The following is a 24,825-nucleotide window of genomic DNA, read 5'->3' on the forward strand; positions in this document are numbered from 1 at the left end:
GTAAAACATTCACTGTGAATTCCAACCTAGAACAGGCCTTAGAACTTGGGCACGGAAATGCTCTGCCTGGCAACATTAAGAACTTTATTACAGTTACCCTCCAGCTACAAAATGTTGAAGACATTTTTGAAACTCATGACGGTCATAAGAATGAACAAGAAGGTATAATGTCAACAGCATGTCTTTGACTCAGGGAATATAATGTTGGATTAATTAGTATGAAATGTTAACTCGGAAAGCTGTGATTATTAATTAGACCTTTCTAGAGTGTGTGCCTCCTAATTGTCTAAGGTTTAATATAACAATACAGATTTGGGGAAATTTCATAAACCAGATTTCAACTGCAGTCAATAATCAATAAGTTTAGTTTTATAATGAATGTGTTCCTCTCTACTCACCATCTCCTAATATTTTTTATTTGTTTTTCTTTTCCTTAAATAAACACTAAAAGCATCATAATTTGTGCTGTAGTGTTATGGTGCCAAAAGTGCCCTTGTGGTCTCCCAGAGAGGCAGGGTGTAACAGATATCAGGCAAGATGTTAAACCTGGGCGTGAGCCAGAGGTGGGTGGGGGTATAAACAAGGCAGTCTTGGCACCATAACCACTATATCCTTTAATCCTAGCACTGTATTTGCCAAATGGTTACTGTCGCTGCTAGAGGGCAGGTAGTAGAGAGATTTAAATAGAGCCACCTTCAAAATTGAGGTAAAATTACCTGATTTGTTTTTAGTGAATCTGACTGAAATTCGGTGTTTGATAAATATTAAAATCCTACATATTATATAGGAAAAGCACAGATAAATGACAGATTAATAAGCAATCGCTGGGTGGTTCTGAGTTAGATGTTCTCATTTGACTTACATTACTTCTGGCTTTGCCTACATAACCAAATTACTTCTGGCTTTGCCTACATAACCAAATTACTTCTGGCTTTGCCTACATAACCAAATTACTTCTGGCTTTGCTAAATCAGTTGAAATTCAGTAATTTTTTCACAAATGTTTCCAACTTGAGTAAAATTATGGCTTCAGTGAATAAACCCTTTTGTGATTAACCCTGTTAGCGAATAGTACTAAAAGAAATAACTTGTGTTCATTTAGAGTTTGGTTCAGTGGAGAGAAATGTCTTGCCTCTGCTGTCATGCTAATTAAAATAAGTCAAGGGGTTTCTTTGGAATTCAGCATGTGATAGTCATGAGATTGAGACAAAAAGGATTAAGGGAGTAAAGTAGTGTTTGTGTCCAGTATAGAAGAAATTCTCCACTGACTGAGAGGTAGGTACGTTGAATAATTCTGTTTTCCCATTTAAAAGATCTGACTGTTTAATTTTGCTTTCACGGTGGGTAAAATTATACACTACAGCAGTTAGATCAATTTAGCAACAGACAATGGCTTTACTCACAATTTGGCAAATGAAATAGTTAATTTTATTTATTTATTTGCACAGGTATACTTTTTGACAGCGATGTGAATCCTCATTGATGGGAACAGGCATATTAGGGTTTCTATGTAAAAACCGTCACATTCATCAACTCCATATTTGCACCAATTTTGTGCAAACTGGAAATTTGATTGTATGTGTAAAACTGTTATTCCTTCCATTATATAACTGTGCAGTTTTCCACGTTTTCTTCAGTTAGTCATATTAATCAGTTCTGACACTTATGCATTTCTATATTTCGTTTTTATTTTATGTTTGTTTTTTTCTGATGATTTTACCATTGATTACATTGAAAAGAATAGGACAAATGAGTAATATTACTAGGAAATAAAAGGTTTATTTGCAAAAGATTGTATTGGAACATTAAACAAAAAGCAGAAATGTGAACGTTTACGATCTTTGTCAGAAAACCTACCACTACCACTATTACAGGCGTTGAAAAATTTGTCTGAATGAAAAAGTGGAAATTGGGTCTAAACACTGCATGCTCACCTGTTAGGCTGGTTTATTGCCACCTTTCCTACTTTCCTATTTGTAACAATTTTATTCAATTATTTGCCTATTTTTTTGGTTCCATTTTGGTGTTTTATTTCAGTTCACAAATGTGTTCTTCTAACACATATTTTTTTATTTTATTGCATCAGGAAAAACAGTTAAACAATACCAAGTCATATAAAGTACATTACCAAAATAAAAGATACAAACTGAATGAAAAAGACAAAGGGTATGTCTGTCTGCATTGTGAATAACAATATATAGCATCATTAAATGTGTGTCACTGTCCCCTTCCCCAGCTCGTCTGTGTGTATTATCGTCCCCTTCCTCAGCCCCTCTGTGTGCCACTGATATATATCATACAGGATCCAGTGCAAACATTCAATAAACAGCAACTTCAAAGCTCACAGAATGAAATAGTTTTTTTATATATACACATACAATATAACTATCTACGGGATAATGTGTATGTAAAAGGAGGATTACAAAATATGTGGGGGGAAACTTCAGCAAATGATAAATTATATATCTTTACAGCACTGTTTTCATATAATAAATTATTTTAAAAGTTTTTATGTCCAACCAAAATTATTTGTTTTAATTCCATTAAAGAACATGCTATTTAGGCATACTGAAACAAAAAATACTTTTAAACATTACTTTATGGGACACTCTAAATACTTAGATTATTTGTCAAACAGCTTAGTAGTGAAAGTGTTAAGGAATAAAAGACATCTTCAAATTGCAAATGCATCTATTTTCCCTAGTTAAATTACTCATTTGTCTTGTTAAGATATTATTTTGGTGCTTTACAGAAAATATGGGGGGGGGGAGAGGGAGAAGAGAGCAATTCATAAAGGAGGAATAACAGCTTTATTCATAGAAAAATGAAACGTGCACAAAACTGGCACAAATTGAAAGTGAACGAGATCATTTTAATACATAACCCACATTATCTCTACCGTGACCGTCTGTCTCCACAAACTGAATACATACACCTTTACTATGCAGACATCTTCTATAGGTATATCTGCCTATCTCAGAAAACTGAAGACCTTTCAGTGGCAATCCATTTGCTGGCTGAGGTTGATAGAGTGAGCATTGTATGGCTGCTGGAGTAATGTGGGCATGCTAGTTTAAGGAATAGTTTAGCAGAAAAAGATTTGCTCTGAAGTAAAGAATGCTTTTGGAATGATTCCCCCCAATTTACCCTGGAACTGCAGTTTCAAGATTCCTCTCAATTTGAAGCTTGGTGTATAAACTCCCACCTAATTTGATTGATATTGCCTGTCCTATTGTGTTTTACACCCCACCTTCTATAGAATGTAAGCTTGTTTTAGCAGGGTCCTCTCCAACCTTTCGTTCCTGTAAGTTTTTTGTAATTGTCCTATTTATAGTTAAATCCCTCCTCTCATAATATTGTAAAGCGCTACGGAATCTGTTGGGGCTACATAAATGGCAATAATAATAATAATAATAATAAACCCCTTGAGTTGCAGTGTCATGTCTGCAGACATTTACTAGTCCGCATCCATGATATGTATTTCACTCATAACACTATTTCTTGCAACATTTATGGAAGATATATGCTAGAGCTTTCATAAGCATTCTCTATTTAAAGAAAAGGTCAATACTTATTTACTGTCTTCCCACAGTTAAATTAGTAACCCTATATGTGAAAGATGCAATAGTAGTTGTTAACATGCACGCTTGTTAGGGCTCAATCAGGGTTATCTACTAAAATGAGAATTGTCTGGAATTTAAGGTGAATTTCAAATCTAATGTCAAAATGTCCAAACTGGAAGCACATCTGACTTGGAGATTTTTCCTGTCTGGCTATTTTGGCAATACATATGAAATTCACTTTTAATTCCTGACATTGTTCACTTAAGTGAATAACGCTGAATGGAATCATAATTGAGTTTTAATAACAATTCAAACAAATAATGTTTTTATTTTAATTTATATCCTAACCAAACAAATGACTTTTGATACTCAAAGATATTACACTGAAGGGGTAACTCAATCCAACCCTTAATCTGGATCTCCTGTGTCCTTCCCTTGGAATGAAAGTGTTAATGGGCTTTTCCTGAACCAATTATAATGGGTGTGGTGTATTTATGTGCAGCTTTAAGGGTGAATTGAGAGGCAGAGGTTTTTGTGTTATAGTAAGGTAGATTTTTTTTTTTGGCCTTTTAGTAGAACTCTGAATCATAGAACCTTTGTAATGCCCCGTCCTGACTCCTCTCGTGTGATGGGAGCATACAGCAGTGCTGGAAGAGGCCATGGCTACTCCGGTCTTAGCTCAGAAGAGTGAGTATCAATATAATCTTATTCTGTATGTCTGACTTAACATCTGTGTATTGAAGGACTTTTTGGTATTAATAGGTTAAAGCTATTAATGTGTTTATAAACATATCATGTATTGTAAATTAAAAGCTCAAATTGCTTTCAATATAAATGTTTGTGCATAAATACACGCTTACTCAAGTGTGTTTATACACATATAGTAAGTGGTTACTTTAAAGATTTATACAAACACTTATTTTGGTCTGATACTTTTTCTAACATTATTTCTGATTTTGCACTCTGGCTTTTTTATTTTTATTTTATACCAATAATTATGTACAAGTTTGCTCCATAAGCTAACATGGTCTGCTACCTCTCTTCCATCCTGTTTAATTTTAGCTCCAAAATATTGCTTTTACAAGTCCATGATTTTTATTTTTGAGAGTTGGCGTACATTTGGCTTTCCTGCAGCAGAAGGCTGCAAATTCAACTACAATGCCACTAATTCCAATCTAAAACTGTGGTTGTGGCTTTTTGAATTTATTTTTTACACACTTCTGAGACCTATAATCCATATTTGGATAGTAATATGTTTAATATGTAAATATACTTTAGGAGCATATGCCAGGTTGTCGTCTTTTAAATGAAGTACACCTGTCCATTTGATTACAACTGCTTGTGAATATTCCCCTTTGGTATTTTACTCTAGTAATTATGACCTTCAAGCTGATGGAGAACCTTTATTCTAAATAATACAATGGAAACCAAAATATAGTAAAACCTACTATTTGATACTTTGGATTCTTGTGTAAATGTCTTGTTTTTTTTTTTTTTTTTTTTTTTTTTAGGATTGCTGGCATAGCTATACTTGCTATTATAGCTGCTGTTGTTTTCATTGCTGGATGCTGGTACTTTAAAAGGCGGAATGGCTACAAAATACTTGGGGTAAAAACATTTTTGTGTATTTATGAAGGGGTACCTCTTACTGCAAAATAAAAAAAATAATAATAAAAAAAAAAATCCCTGCTTAGCAGATACCCTTAATGAAAACTTGCATGCATTTAATTGGTGCATTTTTTTATTTTGGGGGGAAATTTGAAACGAACGAGGCAATTGTCCATTTCTGAAACAAGTGAGAATTTGCTAGTGTTAAAGCCATCTGGTATCACCATAACACTAGAACTACTATTCTAACTATCATAACTTCTTTAACAAATGCTTGTTTTTTTGTTTACTTTCACCGTTCTAAATCAATGCTTACACATTCCAAAAATCAGACTAAGTTAACCTACCATAGCACAGTAACTTTTTAATAATTTAATACAAATACAACCAAATGAATGAACAATATCTCTTTAATATTGGTCTGTTTGTTTATCAATTATTAGACTTGGTTTGTAGATTGAGTGCAGTTTCTTGCTATATTTACCAGGATGACCCTCTTCTATTACAGAAAAATTAATTTACTTGGTGTATATATATTTTTATTTTATTTTTAGAGCCAAGCTGCAATAAGATTGTTAATGAGAGGGTCACATGACAATGCAGAGTGCAAGGTACCATTGAAGGACTACAGCACTTTGACCACTGTGGTAGGTGCACATGATTCATATTAATTATATGCAAGAAATACATAGTTTTGAATACCCTTAATAAATAGGTGTATACAATTGTTTGTGTGGGTTAATAAAAAAAATTGTGGCAATTAAATGACTTTTTCAATGTATCCACTTTTTCTGTTTGATTTGCAGGTGCCTTGTGCTCCTCCTGCCTATGAGAAGATTGCTACAGTGTCACAACCACCACCGTATACACCATAAACCATTTGCATCCTGCATGTTATCAACACAACTAAATTGACTTGACAAATAATGTAATCTACCTACTGGCATTGTCACAATACATTACTGAATTTACATCAAATGTTCTGTTTCTGTACTCTTTTGGAAATACTGGACCGGAGTAGCTAGTATGGTGGATTAAAAGGTGCATATAATATTTCCTTGTTGCTCAACCCCTTTTCATCTAGATCTCGGTTACTGGACTTGGGTAGTTTTTTATTAATACCGTGAGTAGTGGTACTTCAGTTTCATTTTTGGATAAATAATGGACTGGCCAAACATGCGAAAGCTGCAATAAATGTAAAATGCAACATTCTCTATTGGATAGCTTTCTAGACCACAACCCATGCCTGCAAAAAAACTGTTAAAGTACAGTCATGCATAAAAAGGTATTATCTAATTTAGTTAAAATATAAATTTGTATCTGTTATAAATTGTAAGTGCTTATGCACTGCAATTTTCACAATGGTCTTCAAGAATACTACAAAAGCTAATAAGGGAACTTAAGTTTAAAAGCATAGTGAAGGTGTATTAGCTTACACTAGAAAAAGATGTCTCAAAGGTTACATATTGAAATATATGCAAGGCCATTACAAACTGCCAGAGGTAGCTCAGCTTGAGGCCAAATAAGTGAATATCTAATGCAGGGCTCGACAAATCCCAGGTTACCATGGCGACTAGATCCTGGCAGGCCTTTAGGGAAGGCTGGCCGCTTGCCCGCAGGTAGTGTGTGAGGGAGCAGTAATCCTACTATAGGTCCTCTCTGCTCCCTCGTACTGTTTAGTGATGCCGGGAGCCGAAATGACATAACTCCCGCATCACTACAGGGAGCAGAGAGGAACTGCAGGTAGATAAGTGAGCTGGACCACTGTGAAAGATCCACTTGGCTCTCTTAAAGCTAGGGAGCCTGGGTGGACATAAATGAAAATTAAAAACTTGAATTTATGTGAAAGTGTACCTGTCCCCCTACGATCACACAGGAAAGGTTTTTTTTTTTTTTTTTTATCTCTCACAATACAGGTTCTCATGGCTGAGATCAATCTTTATGATCTCAGCTAAGTCAATGCTTTCTCATAGGAAAGCTTTAGGGAATATTGCGCATGTGCAGCAAAATGCTGTGCTGCGACAATCCGAATCTCATCATAGAGATGCATTGAATCAATGCATCTCTATGGGGAACATTCAGAAGCTCAATGCAGAGCGTGGAGACGTTGAGCATAGGTTCAGCATCTAGGAATCGGCTCTAGTGGCTGTCTGAGTGACTGCAACTAGAGGTGTCCCATGGCAGCAATGTAAACTTTTTTAAAATTTTTATTTGAAAAGCCTGCAGGGACATGCTACAGACCGCATAACAACTACATTTAAGCTGCAGTTGTTCTGCACTGTGACTTGGGCTAGAGGAAAAGCTATGGCTCTGAGACTGCTCTGGCACCCTCCCGAGGTATGCAGTCAAATGGATAGGCACTGATCATCTCAGCCTTTAGCTGTTGATGCTGGGTTCAGCTCCTTGGTTGAGAAAGTCAAACTGATGCTCTGTCAGTGAGCCAGTCCTGCACTGCCGAGCTTAGCTAGGAAGACCTAATGGAGTCTCCTTGCAGGAGCTTCCCTATTGCAAAACATCTTTTTGGAATTGGAATGCTACATCTCAAGAAGTGATATACCCACAAGCAGCAGTATAAATAATTCTTGAGTGAGAAGGCTATTAATGACAAACTTTCCATTCATTCCAACTCAGTGAGCCAACTACTACCCTGTTAATGGAAATTATATATGGTTTACTGGATATACTATAGCTTGTCAAGTGTGTTGTGCTTGTGATATATAATAATTTTTTTTTTTTTTTATAAATCTGCCTGTAAATGGCCACTCTCGTCAATCAAAACTGGCTTAAGAAGCAATATTAACAGCAGTTGATACTGTGCCATTGTGGGACTTTCATAGGTTCTTTGATTTGGTTTTGTTATAGGTCTAATATGTCAAAGTAGTGAAAAGATAGTGGTCTAACACAAAACGTCTTTAAATGTTTCCAAACTGAGACTAGAACTCCAAACGGATGTAGCATGAATCTGTCATCTGGTAAGATTCATAGAAACGTCACTTTTTAAACCTTGCTCTCATAAGCAAATATGGTTGCCCGAACCATGTGATGTGGACTTTGCTGCAAATAGCTGTGCACTCCATAGCTAGTTATCACAAACTAAATTTCAAGTATTGGAGTGGTCTCTAACCGGTGCCTATAGCCTGCCCTCTCTTCAACTGCAGTGATGTGGTAACTAAACTTTAGCATTATCATGTGTGAATGCATCCAACTTGGATGGCAGTGTTGGGTTGAGAGTGAAGGCCATACAGATGGTAAACCTATTGAAAGAAGTCCCCATTTTAAGGATCTTGCGCTGTAGATAATGCATACAAATTCTGCAAAACAAAGAAACCCCTGAGGAATTATTAGCCCGCTAGGTTTGGATGCTATAGCCCTCTTCCTTGTGACTTAATCTATACCGGGGTTGCCAAACAAGTAGATCCCCAGATGTTGTAGAACTAAAACTCCCATGATGATTTGTCATTCTAAAGGCATGCAAAGCATCATGGGAGTTGTAGTTTTACAACATCTGGGGATCTACCGCTTGGGCAGCCCTGATCTACACTAACCTTTTCTCAAGCACCGGTCTCACCTCCCGTGTCATGTGCCTGTGTTTGTGACATCGTTATTGTGTAAATAAGCTTGTTTAATACCTGTTAATTGTCTTTAAGAATGTGATCATGGACCATGAGATAACAGACGGGATAAAGTATACCCAAGCAGCACAGAACCAGCCACAAAAATGTTTTTGAAAGACTTAAAAGGTTGCAGGAGACTAAATAATAATGTTTTCCTGCTAAATTACAGGTCAACAAATGCAAGTTGTTTCCTTGCAAATCTGCCTAGCAAGCCACATCAACTGACTCAGGAGGTAGTCAATGCTTTTGTAGAAATGAGGTATGAACAGCTACTATAGCCCTGATGAAATCAGAGATGGGGAAGCATACAGAACTGATAGGCTGGACAAGCTACTAGCCAAAGAAAAAGCCCTAAAAAAAAGCAAAATGTCCATGTCCAAATCCTGCCGCTTCCATCTCAAAAACAGTGTGTGCATCCGACCCTACTTAATGCCAGATGCGACTAAGGTGCTGGTCTAGTCCACTGTTCTTTCCCACCTTGACTACTGTAATCCGCTTCTCAGTGGTCTTACGTGCTCCCAACTTGCACCGTTACAGTCCATAATGAATGCGGTGGCAAGGCTCATCTTCCTGACCACCCACGTCTCACCCTTCTGTCAGTCCCTACATTGGTACATTGGTTCAATTTAAAATTCTGGTTCTTGCTTTCAAATCTCTACATAATGCTGCTCCCACCTATCTAGCCTCTCTAATACACAAGTATATCCCGTCTAGGCCCTTACGCTCTACTGAAGACTTTTGTCTATCTTCAGTCCGTACTCCCACCTCTGATGCTCGCCTTCAAGACTTCTCGAGGGCTGCACCGTTCCTGTGGAACTCTCTTCCCTCCTCCATTAGATGCTCACCCAGTCTCCACTCCTTCAAAAAATCTTTAAAAACCCACTTCTTCATAAGTGTATAAATTAAACTGTTAATAGCGCCCGACTGATTCCTCTCTTGCAACTGTCATTAGTCTAATACTATCCTTATCTTTTGTGTCACTTTACCCCACTCCCTCTAGCATGTAAGCTCATTGAGCAGGGCCCTCATCCCGTCTGTTCCTGTGTGTCCAACTTGTCTGGTTACAACTACATGTTTGTTCATCCACCCACTGTAAAGCGCTGTGGAATTTGTTGGTGCTACATAAATAATAACATAATGTCATTTACTGAGATTCCAACTTCCACTACGGGGGCTGTAGGACAAACCACTGGATGGACATTGGTAAATGGGTCAGGCACTAATGAAACACAACTGAAAGTCCAAAGATTTAACATTTTCTAGGCCGCTTGAAGGAAATTCTGCATAATGGATAAGCAGGATTTAAAGCCATGGAAAAAGCACCAGGCCAAACCTTACTCTAGATGTAAATCAAAACAGTTTTCTGGGCCTGCTTAAGGGTGTTAGTGACTCCTTCATAATCTCTTCACCATAGTTGTTCAAATGGCATGTGGTCAAGGTTAATGTGTCTTTACAGGCCCTGAATAAAAAATTTGGGCATAGAGCACATTTTCAAGACTTCTTTACTAAAGCATGAGACTACATTCTAGAAAACCACATTGGGGCTGAGAATCACTTGTATAGAATCCTGGTGTATTCTTTCTTCAGTTTTTGGGATCATTGAGGATGGGGAGAAATTAGTAAATCAGATTGCAATTCCAATGGGCTCATGAGCTTCATAATGAGGTATGGAGCTATTTCATCTATCTCCATGACTGCTTATTTACCAAAGAGGTGAATAAGTCTGAATGGAGGCTCTAGTAGTGAGTTGCTTCCTGCCCCAGAGAAAACAATTGTTTCAGAGCCAAGAATAATCCCCACACTGCAGCTCAAGGTGCTGGCATTTATCATGTCATAGGCCTAGAAAAGAAGATTGGTTGCAGCTGCCAAAGGCAAAACATGACAAATGTTACCACATCCAAGGACACTACTGTGATGTCCAGCTTCTCTATACAATCTGCCAGTCATGACTGCAACTGGGCAAGGAGAAGAAAGGCAGGATGAAGCTTTTCTAAATCTGTGTCCATGAGGAAGACTCTCATAGGCTGTATAGTGAACTATACCCAGAAAAGTGTCTCTTTAAATGGGTAGTAGTAAGCTCTAGTGTTGGTTTACACACCAGCCAAGGTGTCTCAGGATTAAGCAAAGTAAGGCTATGTGAGTGACTACCTGCTCATAATTGGAGCAGGGATTAAAATGCTGAAATGAAGCCTGCGAAGAGGCAGTTTTATGCTTAGGAAGAATATATGTAGCGCGCTTAAACTGGATGATGTCTTGCCTTATATGTCCTATAAAATAATAGCAGAAAAAAAAACATAGTGCAGACCATCTGTTGGAATAGTACAATATTATATTAGAGTATATAGTAGAGAACTCACATGTACCAGAGCCATATCACCCCTGGCTCTGGGTTTGGAGTGCACCTGTGGAGAGGGATATTTCCCACAACGTGGTATTCAGGTTGATAATTCCAGGTAATGCATATACAGGTATTCTACAGGAGTAGGAGATAAGAAGAGAAGCAAAGACCTCCAATTGGATAGTATCTGAATGCTTTTATTATTATAAAAGATTAAAAATGCTTACTTATTAATTGGTGGGCATGCCAGCAAAATACCCACACAAACACAGGTTAAAACAGCTTGAAAACACTGCCAGTATACAGCTACTGTATGCTATGTAGCATAAATATTACATACAAACACACCCCTGCATCCAAACTCCAAAAGGATATACAAACACACCCCTTCACAAATACTTCACACAAATGTACATTTAAAAGTGAACATTACATTCAGACACACCTCTGCAATCAAATGCAAACATTAGATACAAACAACCCCTGTATTAGAACAAACTATATACAAGCACACCTTTAAACAGTAACACCAGGGCCGCCACCAGAAATTTTGGGGCCCCTAACTCAGCTCAGGGTCTGGGCCCCCTGGGGCCCGCCTCCAATCCCGCCCACAGGGTCCGCCTCCAAATCCCGCCCACAGGAATACACACAGACACAAAAACACACACTGATACAAAAGGACACAGACACACACACACACACACACAAATACATACTAACAGACACACATACTGAAACAGAAATACACGCATATAGGCATACGTACTGACACACACATACTGAGACATACACACATATACAGACACACAGGCATACATAGTGACAGATAGACACATACTAACATACATACAGACACACATGCATGAGGACTTACACACACATACACCGACATCACATACGTACACACAGACATACATTAATTCATACTGGCATACATACATATAGACATACTGACATACACACACAGACAGTCACAGACATTCTGACATACACACAGACATTCTGACATACACACAGACATACTGACATACGTACAGACATACTGACATACAGACATTCTTACATACATACTGACATACGTACAGACATACTGACATACGTACAGACATACTGACATACGTACAGACATACTGACATACACACAGACATTCTGACATACACACAGACATTCTGACATACACACAGACATTCTGACATACACACAGACTTACTGACATACATACAGACATTCTGGCATACACACAGACATTCTAACATACATACAGACATTCTAACATACATACAGACATTCTAACATACACACAGACATTCTAACATACACACAGACATTCTAACATACATACAGACATTCTGACATACACACATACATACTAACATACACACAGACATACTAACATACACACAGACATACTGACATACGTACAGACATTCTAACATACACACAGACATTCTAACATACATACAGACATTCTAACATACATACAGACATTCTAACATACACACAGACATTCTAACATACATACAGACATCCTAACATATACACAGACATTCTAACATACATACAGACATTCTAACATACACACAGACATACTGACATACGTACAGACATTCTAACATACACACAGACATTCTAACATACACACAGACATTCTAACATACATACAGACATTCTAACATACACACAGACATTCTAACATACACACAGACATTCTAACATACATACAGACATTCTAACATACACACAGACATTCTAACATACACACAGACATTCTAACATACATACAGACATTCTAACATACACACAGACATTCTAACATACACACAGACATTCTAACATACATACAGACATCCTAACATATACACAGACATTCTAACATACATACAGACATTCTAACATACACACAGACATACTGACATACGTACAGACATTCTAACATACACACAGACATTCTAACATACACACAGACATTCTAACATACATACAGACATTCTAACATACATACAGACATTCTAACATACACACAGACATTCTAACATACATACAGACATTCTAACATACACACAGACATTCTAACATACACACAGACATTCTAACATACATACAGACATTCTAACATACACACAGACATTCTAACATACACACAGACATTCTAACATACATACAGACATTCTAACATACACACAGACATTCTAACATACACACAGACATTCTAACATACATACAGACATTCTAACATACATACAGACATTCTAACATACACACAGACATTCTAACATACATACAGACATTCTAACATACACACAGACATTCTAACATACACACAGACATTCTAACATACATACAGACATTCTAACATACACACAGACATTTTAACATACACACAGACATTCTAACATACACACAGACATTCTAACATACATACAGACATTCTGACATACACACAGACATACATACACAAATACAGCTAATTTTTCTTACCTTTTTTTGCAGGTGGAAGGCTGTGGCTGATGGGAGTCGGCGTGGCTCCTGCGGGCTGCAGGCCTGTCCTTCTTGCCTCCCGCGCGGTGCTGAGGGGAGGGAGCTGGGAGGAAGTGACGGCCACTTCCTCCCAGCAGTACTTTGCGGTTGGGATTTTTTTTTAAGGGGCCCGGTCGCGCTATTGCACGGCCGCAGCGCTGACCGGGCCCCTGAAGATACAGGGCCCATGGGGTGGCCCTAAGTGAGTGGGCCACCCGATGGGCCCCATCAGCATGCGCTACACGTGGGGCCCGGGCGGCCGGGCCCCCCAGGGCCGCCGGGCCCGTGACAACCGTTATGGTTGTCACCCCCTGATGGCGGCCCTGAGTAACACTATACATCACACTACAGCGCTGTAAATGTTGCAGCGCTGTACAGATATTCAACCTAGAAATTTTGACTTGGGGTGCCTTAAAAAGAATATTCAAATATTAACGGTGCCTTGAACCTAAAAAGTTTGGGAACCACTGCTCTATGGGAAGCATTCAGTGTCTTCATACACAGCGTGTTGACCATAAAACAGAGCACCTTTAGTGCCTGTCACTAAGGACATATTTAAACACTGCCTCTTCAGAAAATTTGTATTTGCATTTCTCAGACCGTAGAGAAAGGATCTTCACAATAAAACCACATTAACCTGTAGTCTTCCTGGGGCTTAGAGTGCTCCTTTATTCTCTATGAGAGAAATTCTTAAACTAAATCACTGCTAGTTGTTAAAGTTTTGCTTAAAAGGAACATTATAGTGTTACGAATACAAATGTATTTCTAATGCTGTAATGTTCTCATCACTAGTATTATTGCCCCCCTCTGCAAGGGTTAAACAAAAATGTCCTGGCTAGTCCATGCCAGCATCACTAATGGGTAAAGCTCCTCCCTCTCAGCTGATAGGACAGGAATAATACATTTTGAATTGAAGGACCACTATAGGCACCCAGACCACTTCAGCTCAATTAAGTGGTCTGGGTGCCAGGTCCATCTAGGATTAAACCTTTCTGCTGTAAACATAGCAGTTTCAGAGAAACTGCTATGTTTACAAATGGGTTAATCCAGCCTCTAGTGGCTGTCTCATTGACAGCCGCTAGAGGCGCTTCCGCGCTTCTCACTGTGATTTTCACAGTGAGAAGACGCCAGCGGCTCTTGCCGGGCATGCGCATTAAGTCGATGACGGGAAAGGAGGAGGAGAGTCCCCATCGCCGAGGGAGCCCGACGCTGGAAAAAAGGTAAGGGATTAACCCCTTCCTCACCCTACAGCCTGGCGGGAGTGGGGCCCAGAGGGTGAGGGGGACCCAAGGACCTTATAGAGCCAGGAAAACGAGTATGTTTTCCTGGCACTATAGTGGTCCTTTAACATACACAAGGAATCTCCTCCCCCATGCAAGCAGTCTTTTTTCTTGTCCTCCAGCTGTTAGGCAGCCCAAAAAATTATTTCAAGCTCGCCTACCATAAGTTTTTCAATATGACCTCCTAGGGAATTCAGGCTCTCTCCCTAAGGAAGAACCTAGATACAGCCCAAGCTGTTTGGGACTCCCTGGGTTATAATCACTATTTTAGTAAATAGTAATTGAAGAATAAATCAATAATCAAATCATTATTACTTATGGATTTTATTATATGGATTAAAGCTTGCGGAGGTTAGGAAGCCCCCTCTATATCAAATATCTATCCTTTACTTTCCCCATATAGGTATACCCCTGGATTGCCTAAAAAGGTGTACTAAGATGGTGGACGTTCAGAGTTTTTAATTATTTTATTTAATTATATTTAGCTTTTCCGATAGAATTAGGGCCTAATGTAGAATTAGTGGGCATTATAGCTAAGGCTGTCGTTGCAGGTATCAAAGAGGCGACAAAAAGTCATTCTTCAAATAAAAGTAAAAGAGCAAGAGAAGATTCCCAATCAGAAGGGGAGCTACCCAAACAATCTGATTCATCTGAAGAAACATTGCAATATTCCTACAGCCTGAATGGAAAATCAGTAGATTCCCTTATCTCTCTTATTAGAGACACTTTACGCATCCCAGCTTTACGCATGCTGATCTTAAAGAGTCTGATGTATATTCAGAAGATCTGCACAGGAAAATAGCTACTTTTGCTATTCACTCTACTGTTAAAGAACTAGTAGAAAACTAATGGAATAGACCCGAGAAACATCTGTCAACTACAGGCTAGACATTTGCAATCCGGTTTGGTCCGAATGAAAATTCGGACAAATTTTGGACATTCGGATGCTTCCGAATGTCCGAAGAGCCAAACCGAATTGACTAAGTGCTTCGGACTTCTGAAAAGTGGCAAAACGGGCAGGGGTAGGATTGGGGTAGGGTTAGGAGTAGGGTAGGGGTTATGGTAGTGTTAGGAGTACGGTTAGGGTACCTCTACCCCTAACCCTACTCCTAACCCCACACTACTCCTAAACCTACTTCTAAACCTACCCTAACCCAACCCTACCCTTAACCCTACTCCTACCCCAACCCTAACCCTACTCCTAACCATAACCCTACTCCTAACCATAACCCTACTCCTCACTCCTACTCCTCACCCAATCCTAAGCCTATTCCTAACCCTAACCCTACTCCTAACCCAACCCTAAGTCCCGAATTCTCGAATTCCGGAAGTGCCGAACCAAACTGAAGTGGCAGAATTGCCAAAGTCCCGAACCGCCAAACCAATTATTTTGCCCATGCACATCCCTACTCAAGGCAAGTTTAGCAGATTATATCCGTTCCAGACTACTGAGGTTAAAATCTGGAATTCAGCATCCAAGATAGATGTGGCTATAATCAAGGTAGCTAAGAAAAATGGAGAATGATTTTGGATATAAGCAAACTAAATACTTTCCTAAAGAAGAGAATATTCAAGGTGGAAAGCCATCAATAATTCCACAACTGCATGCATCTGAATGGTTAATATCAATGGACCTACAGGATGCCGATTACTATATACCAAAAGCACCCTATCACAGAAATTATCTAAGGTTCTGCATATTCAACAACCATTATCAGTTTTCAGGTATGCCACTGGATCTTACCTCAGCACCCAGGACATTTTCAAAAATTCTGATTAGTATAATAGCAATCCTGAGAGAAAATGGAGTAAAAATATTCCATTACTCATAATGATAATAATGAATAATTATTATTATAAGAATTACATTTTGGTAGTAAAGAAATGCCCCACTTCTTTATTACAAAACAAAAACATGGCGATAGAGACCTTAAAAGGAATTTGGACGGATCCTGAACGTTAACAAAAGCCAGTTGGATCTATCCCAACATATAAACTTCCTAGGAGCAAGGATCAACACGAGAACAAATTGGGTATCATTATCAGAAGACAAAATATCACGATTACTAAACAAAGTAGAGGGAACTATTACACGCCTGAAAATGTCAGCCTCAGAGTATATGAGTCTTCTAGGAACTCTCTCGTCAACTATCGGGCTAATAAGATTCAAATAATTTTGTAAGACAATTCAATCAGGAAGATCAAAATTGGACGAACCAATTATATTAAGAGAGGAAGAGAGACAGATTCTTCAATGGTGGACGAAAGAACAGAATATCAGGAGATGTTTCCCACTGGAGGACCCAGAATTGGAAATAGTGACAACGGATGCCAGTGGGAAAGGTTGTGGTGTTAATTACAGACACCATTTAGCACAAGGAGTATGGCCATTGAACAACTGGCATCTACAATCGTACATCCTGGAATTGAGAGCAGTATTTCGAGCCACAATTTCCTTCAAGTCTTGCCAGAAGAACAAATGGGCGAAAGTACAAATAGACAACGTAACAGCTATGACATAAATAAGCTATGATATAAATCACCAAGGCAGAACAAAAAGCAAGAAGTTAATTCAACAATCAAAACCCATTATCTGCTGGGCTCAGCAAAATTTAGAACGTCTGGCAGCTATCTACCTTCCAGGAAGAGAAACGAAGTGGAAGACTATTTTAGCAGGAACTCTATAGACCAGGGAGAATGGAAACTGGATGCAAAAATATTTCTTGATATTTGCAAGAAATGGGGAAAGATGGTTACAGACCTTTCAAAAACTAGCAACTTCCTATCTTCTTTTCCAGGAGATTCGATCCAAGGGCAATGGGGCTATATGCAATTTCACCAAATGGAACTTAAAACGTAGTTACATTTCTCCTCCTTTCGATTTAATCCCAAGGATTCTCAGGAAAATCTGGAAGGAACGAGTGATGGTCATTGCCATACTGGCCCAGACGACCATGGTTCCCGCTACTTCTCTAATTATCCCACGATAAATTCCCCTGATCCCAAACATGCTGCCTCATGGACATTACTGTAAGTTCTTAAATATTTTCTGTTTTATTTACTTTATATTAAGCAGTATGTTGTTTTGTTTTTTCATTGTCGTCCACATCCTTGGCTGAGTTCATCAATGCTGATGATCTTAGCCATCCAAGGCTTCCCCATAGGGAAGCATTGGGAGACTAGTGAGCATGCGTGGCAAATTGCTGTGCTGTCCCATCAAATACTCTCTATGAGCAGCACTAGATTGAGAACCACGCCTGACTCTTTTCTCAAAGGGAAAGCGACTATTGGCTACCAGGAAGACTGCAGCTAGAATTGTGTTTAACCATGCATAAAAACATTCTGAGAGATTGGAAATGTTTTACATTGCAGGGTTAAAACTACAGGGCACTGCACTTACACCATTTCATTGGGATAACGTTGTCTTGGTTCCTTTACTTTCCCTTTAAGTCTATGTTAAAACAAAACACCCTCAATCAAGAAGAAAAAAATTTAGTTTGCTCATTAAATAGGTAGACATCCTACAAAATTTGGGCTCAGTAAAGAAATAAAAGACAATGTGACACCGATACTTAAAGGGTAGTAAATTAGGAGAAAATGATTATTATTTTTTTTTTCCACATTATTATAAATACAATTTGAGGGCAATAGACCCTAACATGGTTATTTACTAAAGTGAGAATTCAAAGTGAATTTAAAATTTAAGGAAAAATTGGAAAAAAATCTGTTAATTTATCTATGCTTTCAGTTTGATTACTATGGTTTTAAATTTGAAATTCACTTTGAATTTTCACTTTAGTAAATAAAGATGTATATATATGAATGCGTTGCCCTGATAGAAGAATGCCTTAATTGTTACAAATAATTGTTTTGAGGTGACTGCAACATTTATATTTTCTTTTAATTGTTTAGTTTAAATAACATGACCAAGAGGATCACTCTGTTAACATTGTTTATTAATTCCATGCAGACTGATCTGCATTATGCTAAACAGTACACTTCTGAAAATTTCTAAAATACTTGAACTATACATTATATAAACAAATCATAAATAAAACAACATTCTGTACAGATGATCTAGGAAATAAACTTAAGTGTAGAGAATATGTACAATTTTTACATTACAGACTAACATGTTTATGTTGCATAAATATGCATTTTACAGAAAGTCAAATAAGATTTTACAAAATGTGGAAAAAACAAATACTGTTCTAGACAAATGCAAAATGTTTAAATAGAAATATCCAAACATCAACTTGACATACAATCTGGTTGCTCACTTAACCATTAAGTGCTTTAAATATGCAAATAAATGTAACATTCTCTCAGAGAAAATGTGTGTGCATACTTCTACTTATATATATCAACACACGTGTACAGTCATACAAACACAAACTTATAACGAAGACAATTCTGTAAACTATACTCAATCTAGAGTATCTGAAACAAACTGTAAAAAACAGTTTAAAAGGAACTTGTTAATTTTATATATAACTACAGTCATGGGAAACAAAAGTACACTCTCTTTGAATTCTATTGTTTTACATAAAAAACATAATCATCTGTTCTTTAGCAGGTTAGGTAAATACAACCTCAGATGAACAACACATGACATATTACACAGTGTCATGATTTAACAAAAATATTTTAGCAGTTTGCTGATCTGGAGTATTTAGGTGTGTGTTAACACAATGCCAAGGAGGAAAGACATCAGCAATGATCTTAGAGAAGCAATTGTTGCTGCTCATTAAACTGGGAAGGGTTATAAAGCCATTTCCAGAGTTACATCTCAGACTCTACAGGCCTCAGTTAGCATGGTAAAGTTCATGCCATTACAATTAGAAAAATGATGAACAGTATGGTTTGTTTGGAAGCATTGCCAGGAAAAAGCCTCTCCTCTCTTAAAAGAACATGGCAGCACAGGTTAGGTTTGCAAAGTTACATCTGAACAAGCCACAAGACTTTTGGAAAAATATCCAAAGTGGAGATGTTTGGCTATAATGCACAGCGACGTGACTGGTGAAAACCAAACACAGCATACCAGCACAAACATCTCAAACCAACTGTCAGCACGGCAGTGATTTGGACTTGTTTTGCAGCCACGGACCTGGGAACCTTGCAGCCATTGAGTCGATCAGGAACTCCTCTGTATACCACAGTATTCTAGAGTTAAATGTCAGGCCATCTGTCAGACAGCTAAAGCTTGTCCCAAATTGGGCCAGGTAATAGGACAATGATTCAAAGCACACCAGTAAATAAACAGCAGAATGGCTGAAAATAATTAATGTGTTGCAATGGCCCAGTCAAAGTTCAGACCTCAACCCAATAGAAAGACTGTGGCAGGACCTTAAGAGAGCGGTGCATAAATAAATGCTAGCAACCTTCAAGGAACTGAAGCAATGTTGCAAAGAAGAGTGGGCCAAAATTCCTCAACAATCGTGACAGACTGATGAAGTTATACAGAAAAGAATTATGCCACGTTACTGCTGCTAAAGTTGGTTCTACAAGCTATTGAATTCATTTCTCACACATGACTACTCCATTTTGGCTTTATTTGTGTTAAATAAATCATGACACTGCGTTATAGGTCATCTGTTGTTGTTAATCTGAGGTTGTACTTACCTAATTTTAAGACCTACTAAGAAACAGATGATTGTTATGTCTTGTTATGTAAAACCATAGAATTCAAAGAGGGTGTACTTTCCTTTTCCCATGACTGTATATTTATTTATAGATCATATATCTAGATAGATATGTTAACTGGATTCCGATTTAAGATGCTACTGTAAATGTTGCACTGAAGACTTACATGCTGGCGAGACAGTATCTGCATTATTTTTCTCTAAAATGATTGGACTTGGAAGAGCTGTTTTTACTGAACAGTTCGTAGGATTTAAAACTGATCCATCTTTGACTGGTGCACCACTGAGAGACTCCAAAATCCTATTTGGCTGGAGAATGCTACCTCTTAGTATGGCTGGTACAATAAGTGGTTTGAGTCCAGTTGATGGCTGTGGACATGTAAATGGTAATCTTTCCACTGGCTGTAAAGAGATACCTTTAATTGCTGTGTTTGTGATGTGCGGCACAGCGTGCACAAAGGGATTTGTGCTCATGGAATTATTTATTTTAGATGCACTAAACGATGTGTTGGAAGGCTGTATTATTGAACTAGTATGCTTTAATGGTGTTTGTTGCTCTGTGTTATTGTTGTGACATGGTAGTGGTATACAATTACTAGAACCATGAAGTCCTTGCTTTGCATTAGCAGATATGAGAAGCACATGACTTCCAACTCCAAGACCTTGAGGTGGAACAATAAAGCGAGTACCATTAATTGTGATTTGAGTTCCTGGCGCCAATGGCGTGTTGATACTGAGAACAATTTTCTGATGAGTGCAAGAGTCATTTAAAGGTGCCCTTGGATGGTTAACAGTGGGTACTGGGGATGTTTGCAAAATATGACTGGGTCCTTGAGGTACACTATAAGCAGGCCCTGATTTACATACCGAACATGCTGAAAGAGGAGTCACTACAGCATGTGAGTTTATGACATTTGTCGCCAGTAGTTTTGGCAACCTCAATGATGGAAACGGCACTGTTTCCATTGTGTCTTTTGATGCTGGTTGGTATGTAGTAGCTGCAGGTATTGTAGTTACTTGTGAAGAAACCATACTGGAAGTGTGTGGTGTTACCACTGTGGATAATACATTTTTCACATGCCTAGTCACTTGGGTAGTTGACAGCAGGACAGATGATGAAAGATGCCCTGTTTTTACAGTAGATTTAGCTACAGTATTTCCTACAGTTGTGGTACTCCATGTCTTAGGCAACTGAGGTACTGGTCTTGGTATATAATTACCATTCCTGTCAAATAAATTACTACTCTGGGCTACAGCAGAGCTCGTCGATGATATATCTGAGCAAGCTATAACATCTTTTGTTCCAGATGATGTGCCATCACCACATCCAATATTTGAGCTTGTATTTTGAACTACCTGAACCAAAGCTTTTGACACACCTAAACTCTTTTGATTGTTCTCCCCTCCTTTGACTGTTGTATTCTGAAGAATATTAACTGGTAGAATATTTTGTTTAGTGCTGCTGCTATTAACAATAGTCTGTCCTATTGTTAGTCCAATTTTAACATCTTTAACTTGAGAAACGACTGGTGCAGAACTAATTTTTACTGGCTGGGCAATGGTAGAAGGAAGTAAAATTATCTGCGGCTGTTCTGTGGGTTTAACAAAAGTTCTCTCAAGTAAAGGAGACGGACCTTGTTTTATAGCTTGTAGTGCTATGCCAGAACTAGATGATGCAGTTGGAACTTGAGCATTAATGAAAAGAAGCTTTTGAGATACAGCTGATGGTGTTGAACTAGGCAATAAGTTAATGTTGGTGGAAGTGCCAGCTGAGAGAATAGGGGGAGACGAAACTAACATAACCTTTTGGAGAGAGAGTCCACTTGCTACCTCCGTCTTTGATGGGGTGGTACTGTCAGGCTGTACTATGCTGCTAGACTTTGGTTTGGTATGTCTCATATCCGATGATGATTGTGTAATGACACTGCTACCGTGTCCTATATTATTGCATGCCAACGTAGTTGCAAGTCCAGATGTGCTCTCCATTTTACCATGCAAATTTGATGGAAGCCAAGAGTTTATGGCAGATGCAGAGGACAAATTGTTGGAAGGGTTCAGAGTCTTATCTGCTCCTTGGCTAATGACACTGCTACTCGTAGGATGACTTTGAGGAGACTTCTTGTTTGATTCAGTTTCCTGCATTAGGCTACAAGAAACAGATGCAGCAGATGAGGACAGTGATAGTCCAGGAGGAGATTTTAAACAAGGTAGCAAAAGAGGTGTAGCTGTGGATGGGGAAGTAAAAGTGGAGGAAGCTGAGGTTTTAGATTTCGACACCAAAAATGACTGAAGTTGTGGAGTGAAAGTAAAAATTGAGTTTGGACTAATGACAGAAGAACTCTGCTCTTGGCTTGTTTGCACTTTCACAACACCAGTGTTGCCACCTCGTGTTCGCACAAGAATTGACTGAGAGTCTCTGATGCACACCGTTTTTAGTTCTTGTCTTGGCTCAGAAATGTCCCTGGATATTAGTGGAGAGGTATTTGGTGGGTTACGGGTTAATGTATTCATTCTCCCTAGTGACATTCTCCCAAGATCAGCCTGAACAGGAAAGGACATAAGAGATGGCACTAATGTGGGTGTAACATTAGCTGTCAAAACAGGAGCAATATTTTTGCTTGATTCAATTGAAGATACTCGTAAACTGCCTGATTGTGGCACAGCAAGGCTTGGAGAGTTTGGAACCACACTCTTAGTACCAAGTGAAGGTGCACCTTGTGCAGTTAGATCTGTAGTAATAAAATCAGAAATAGAAACTGATGGTGAAACATTTACACACACTTGTCCCCCGGCATTAGATGGCATCGGCTGGTTTTCCCCTGAATTCTGCCCCTGTTCCATCACATCTTTTCCTTCTTTCTGTTGGATGAAAAAATCTTTTGGCAAAAAAAGAACCTGTTGCACTAGTTTTTCTCCTGTTTTCGAGTCAAACACAGGTTGCATCTGAATCTTTACTGAGGAATTTTGCTGATCAGTAGGGACGCAATGTCCATCTGGCATCTTGTAAATCATTTGTAGTGGAGTTGCTGAAGAAGTTTCACAAGATAACACAGGGTTTACTTGTTTAGTCTCTGTAGCTGACATGAGAGAACTTTCAGAAGACAATGCATTTTGAGTTGTCAAGGCCACTTTGTTCCCAATAGTTTTCACAAGCAAAGCTTGAATAGGTTTGGTCCCTTTTCCCAAATCTGCAGATACAGGAAGAAAGTCTTTTATTGTGTATGAGGCTTCAGATGCAGTATACTTTTCATCTTTTGAATGGTGACTTGAATGGTCTATTTCCATGCACTGGGGTGGAGCCTCAGGTGTGCTTAACTTGCTCCGCTTACTTGGAAAAACTTCTTTCTGTTCATCATCTGTGCAAAAATGTTGTTTGAATTGACGTTTACAAGTTTTAGTTGGGGATTTCAGCAAGTACCTTGGGAATGATTCATTCTTGAGTAACCTGCCCTTTCCACACATGTCAACCTCTGTTGTCTGCAATTTCTCTGTAACACAAAGAAATAAGGATTCATTTTCATATAATAAATTTATTGCCAATAAGAAATATGTCAGAATTAGCTATTCAGCAACCTTAGGTATATTATGAAATTACTGCGTTGAAATATTAACTATTAACTGATATAAGTTAGAAAGTATTCTCTATTTGCAACACAAGGCACTATTCAAATATGGATATACAATGGTCTACTGACTACATGCAAAATTTACTTTTGCAATTAGTTTGGTTTCATTTGGCTCAATTCTCTAGATTTTGGTTGTTAAAGGGACACAATAGGCACCAAATCAACGTTAGCCTAATTAAGTAGTTTTGGTATATAGATCATACCCATGTAATCTCACTACTAAATTCTCTGCCATTTAGGAATTAAATTACTTTGTTTATACAGCCCTCCACACCTCCCTGCATGTGACTTGCACAGCCTTCCTAAACACTTCCTGTAAAGAGAGATCTAATGTTTAAACATCCTTTTTTGTATATTCTATTAATTTAGAATGTCTTATCTCTGCTCTGTTAATAGCTTTTTAGACCCTGCAAGACTCAATGCTTTCCTATGGGAAAGGGCTAATGATCATTGCCGTGCATGCCCATTAGGTTCCCCTAATCGGCTATCATCAAACAAGGAGTAAACAAGGTAAGTGTTTAATTGGATATTATTGGTGCTTTGTAAGTGTTTAATTGGATATTACTGGTGCTCTCATAGCAGGCTGAACATTGCTCTGACATTTTGAGCCAATAAATCTGCCTGTGGCTTGAGCACT

The 24,825-nt window shown here is 38.3% G+C and overlaps 2 protein-coding genes across 2 annotated transcripts in view; one reads left to right on the forward strand and one right to left on the reverse strand.

The window, feature by feature from the left end:
* The first annotated feature begins 4,135 nt into the window (after positions 1-4,135).
* On the forward strand, positions 4,136-6,223 carry MLANA (melan-A). The gene is made up of 4 exons (XM_063457218.1): positions 4,136-4,249; positions 5,074-5,170; positions 5,725-5,817; positions 5,977-6,223. The coding sequence occupies exons 1-4, from the start codon at positions 4,164-4,166 to the stop codon at positions 6,043-6,045; spliced, it is 345 nt and encodes a 114-aa protein (XP_063313288.1). The 5' UTR covers positions 4,136-4,163; the 3' UTR covers positions 6,046-6,223.
* Positions 6,224-19,446: 13,223 nt separating this feature from the next.
* Positions 19,447-24,825, reverse strand: part of BRD10 (bromodomain containing 10) — a 68,805-nt gene continuing 63,426 nt past the window's right edge. The window contains exon 8 of the mRNA XM_063455110.1: positions 19,447-24,050. Within this exon, the coding sequence (XP_063311180.1) occupies positions 20,701-24,050 (3,350 nt within the window). The 3' untranslated portion in view covers positions 19,447-20,700. The remainder of the gene's footprint in view (positions 24,051-24,825) is intronic.

Source organism: Pelobates fuscus, chromosome 5 (genome assembly GCF_036172605.1).
Source record: "Pelobates fuscus isolate aPelFus1 chromosome 5, aPelFus1.pri, whole genome shotgun sequence".
Taxonomy (NCBI): domain Eukaryota; kingdom Metazoa; phylum Chordata; class Amphibia; order Anura; family Pelobatidae; genus Pelobates; species Pelobates fuscus.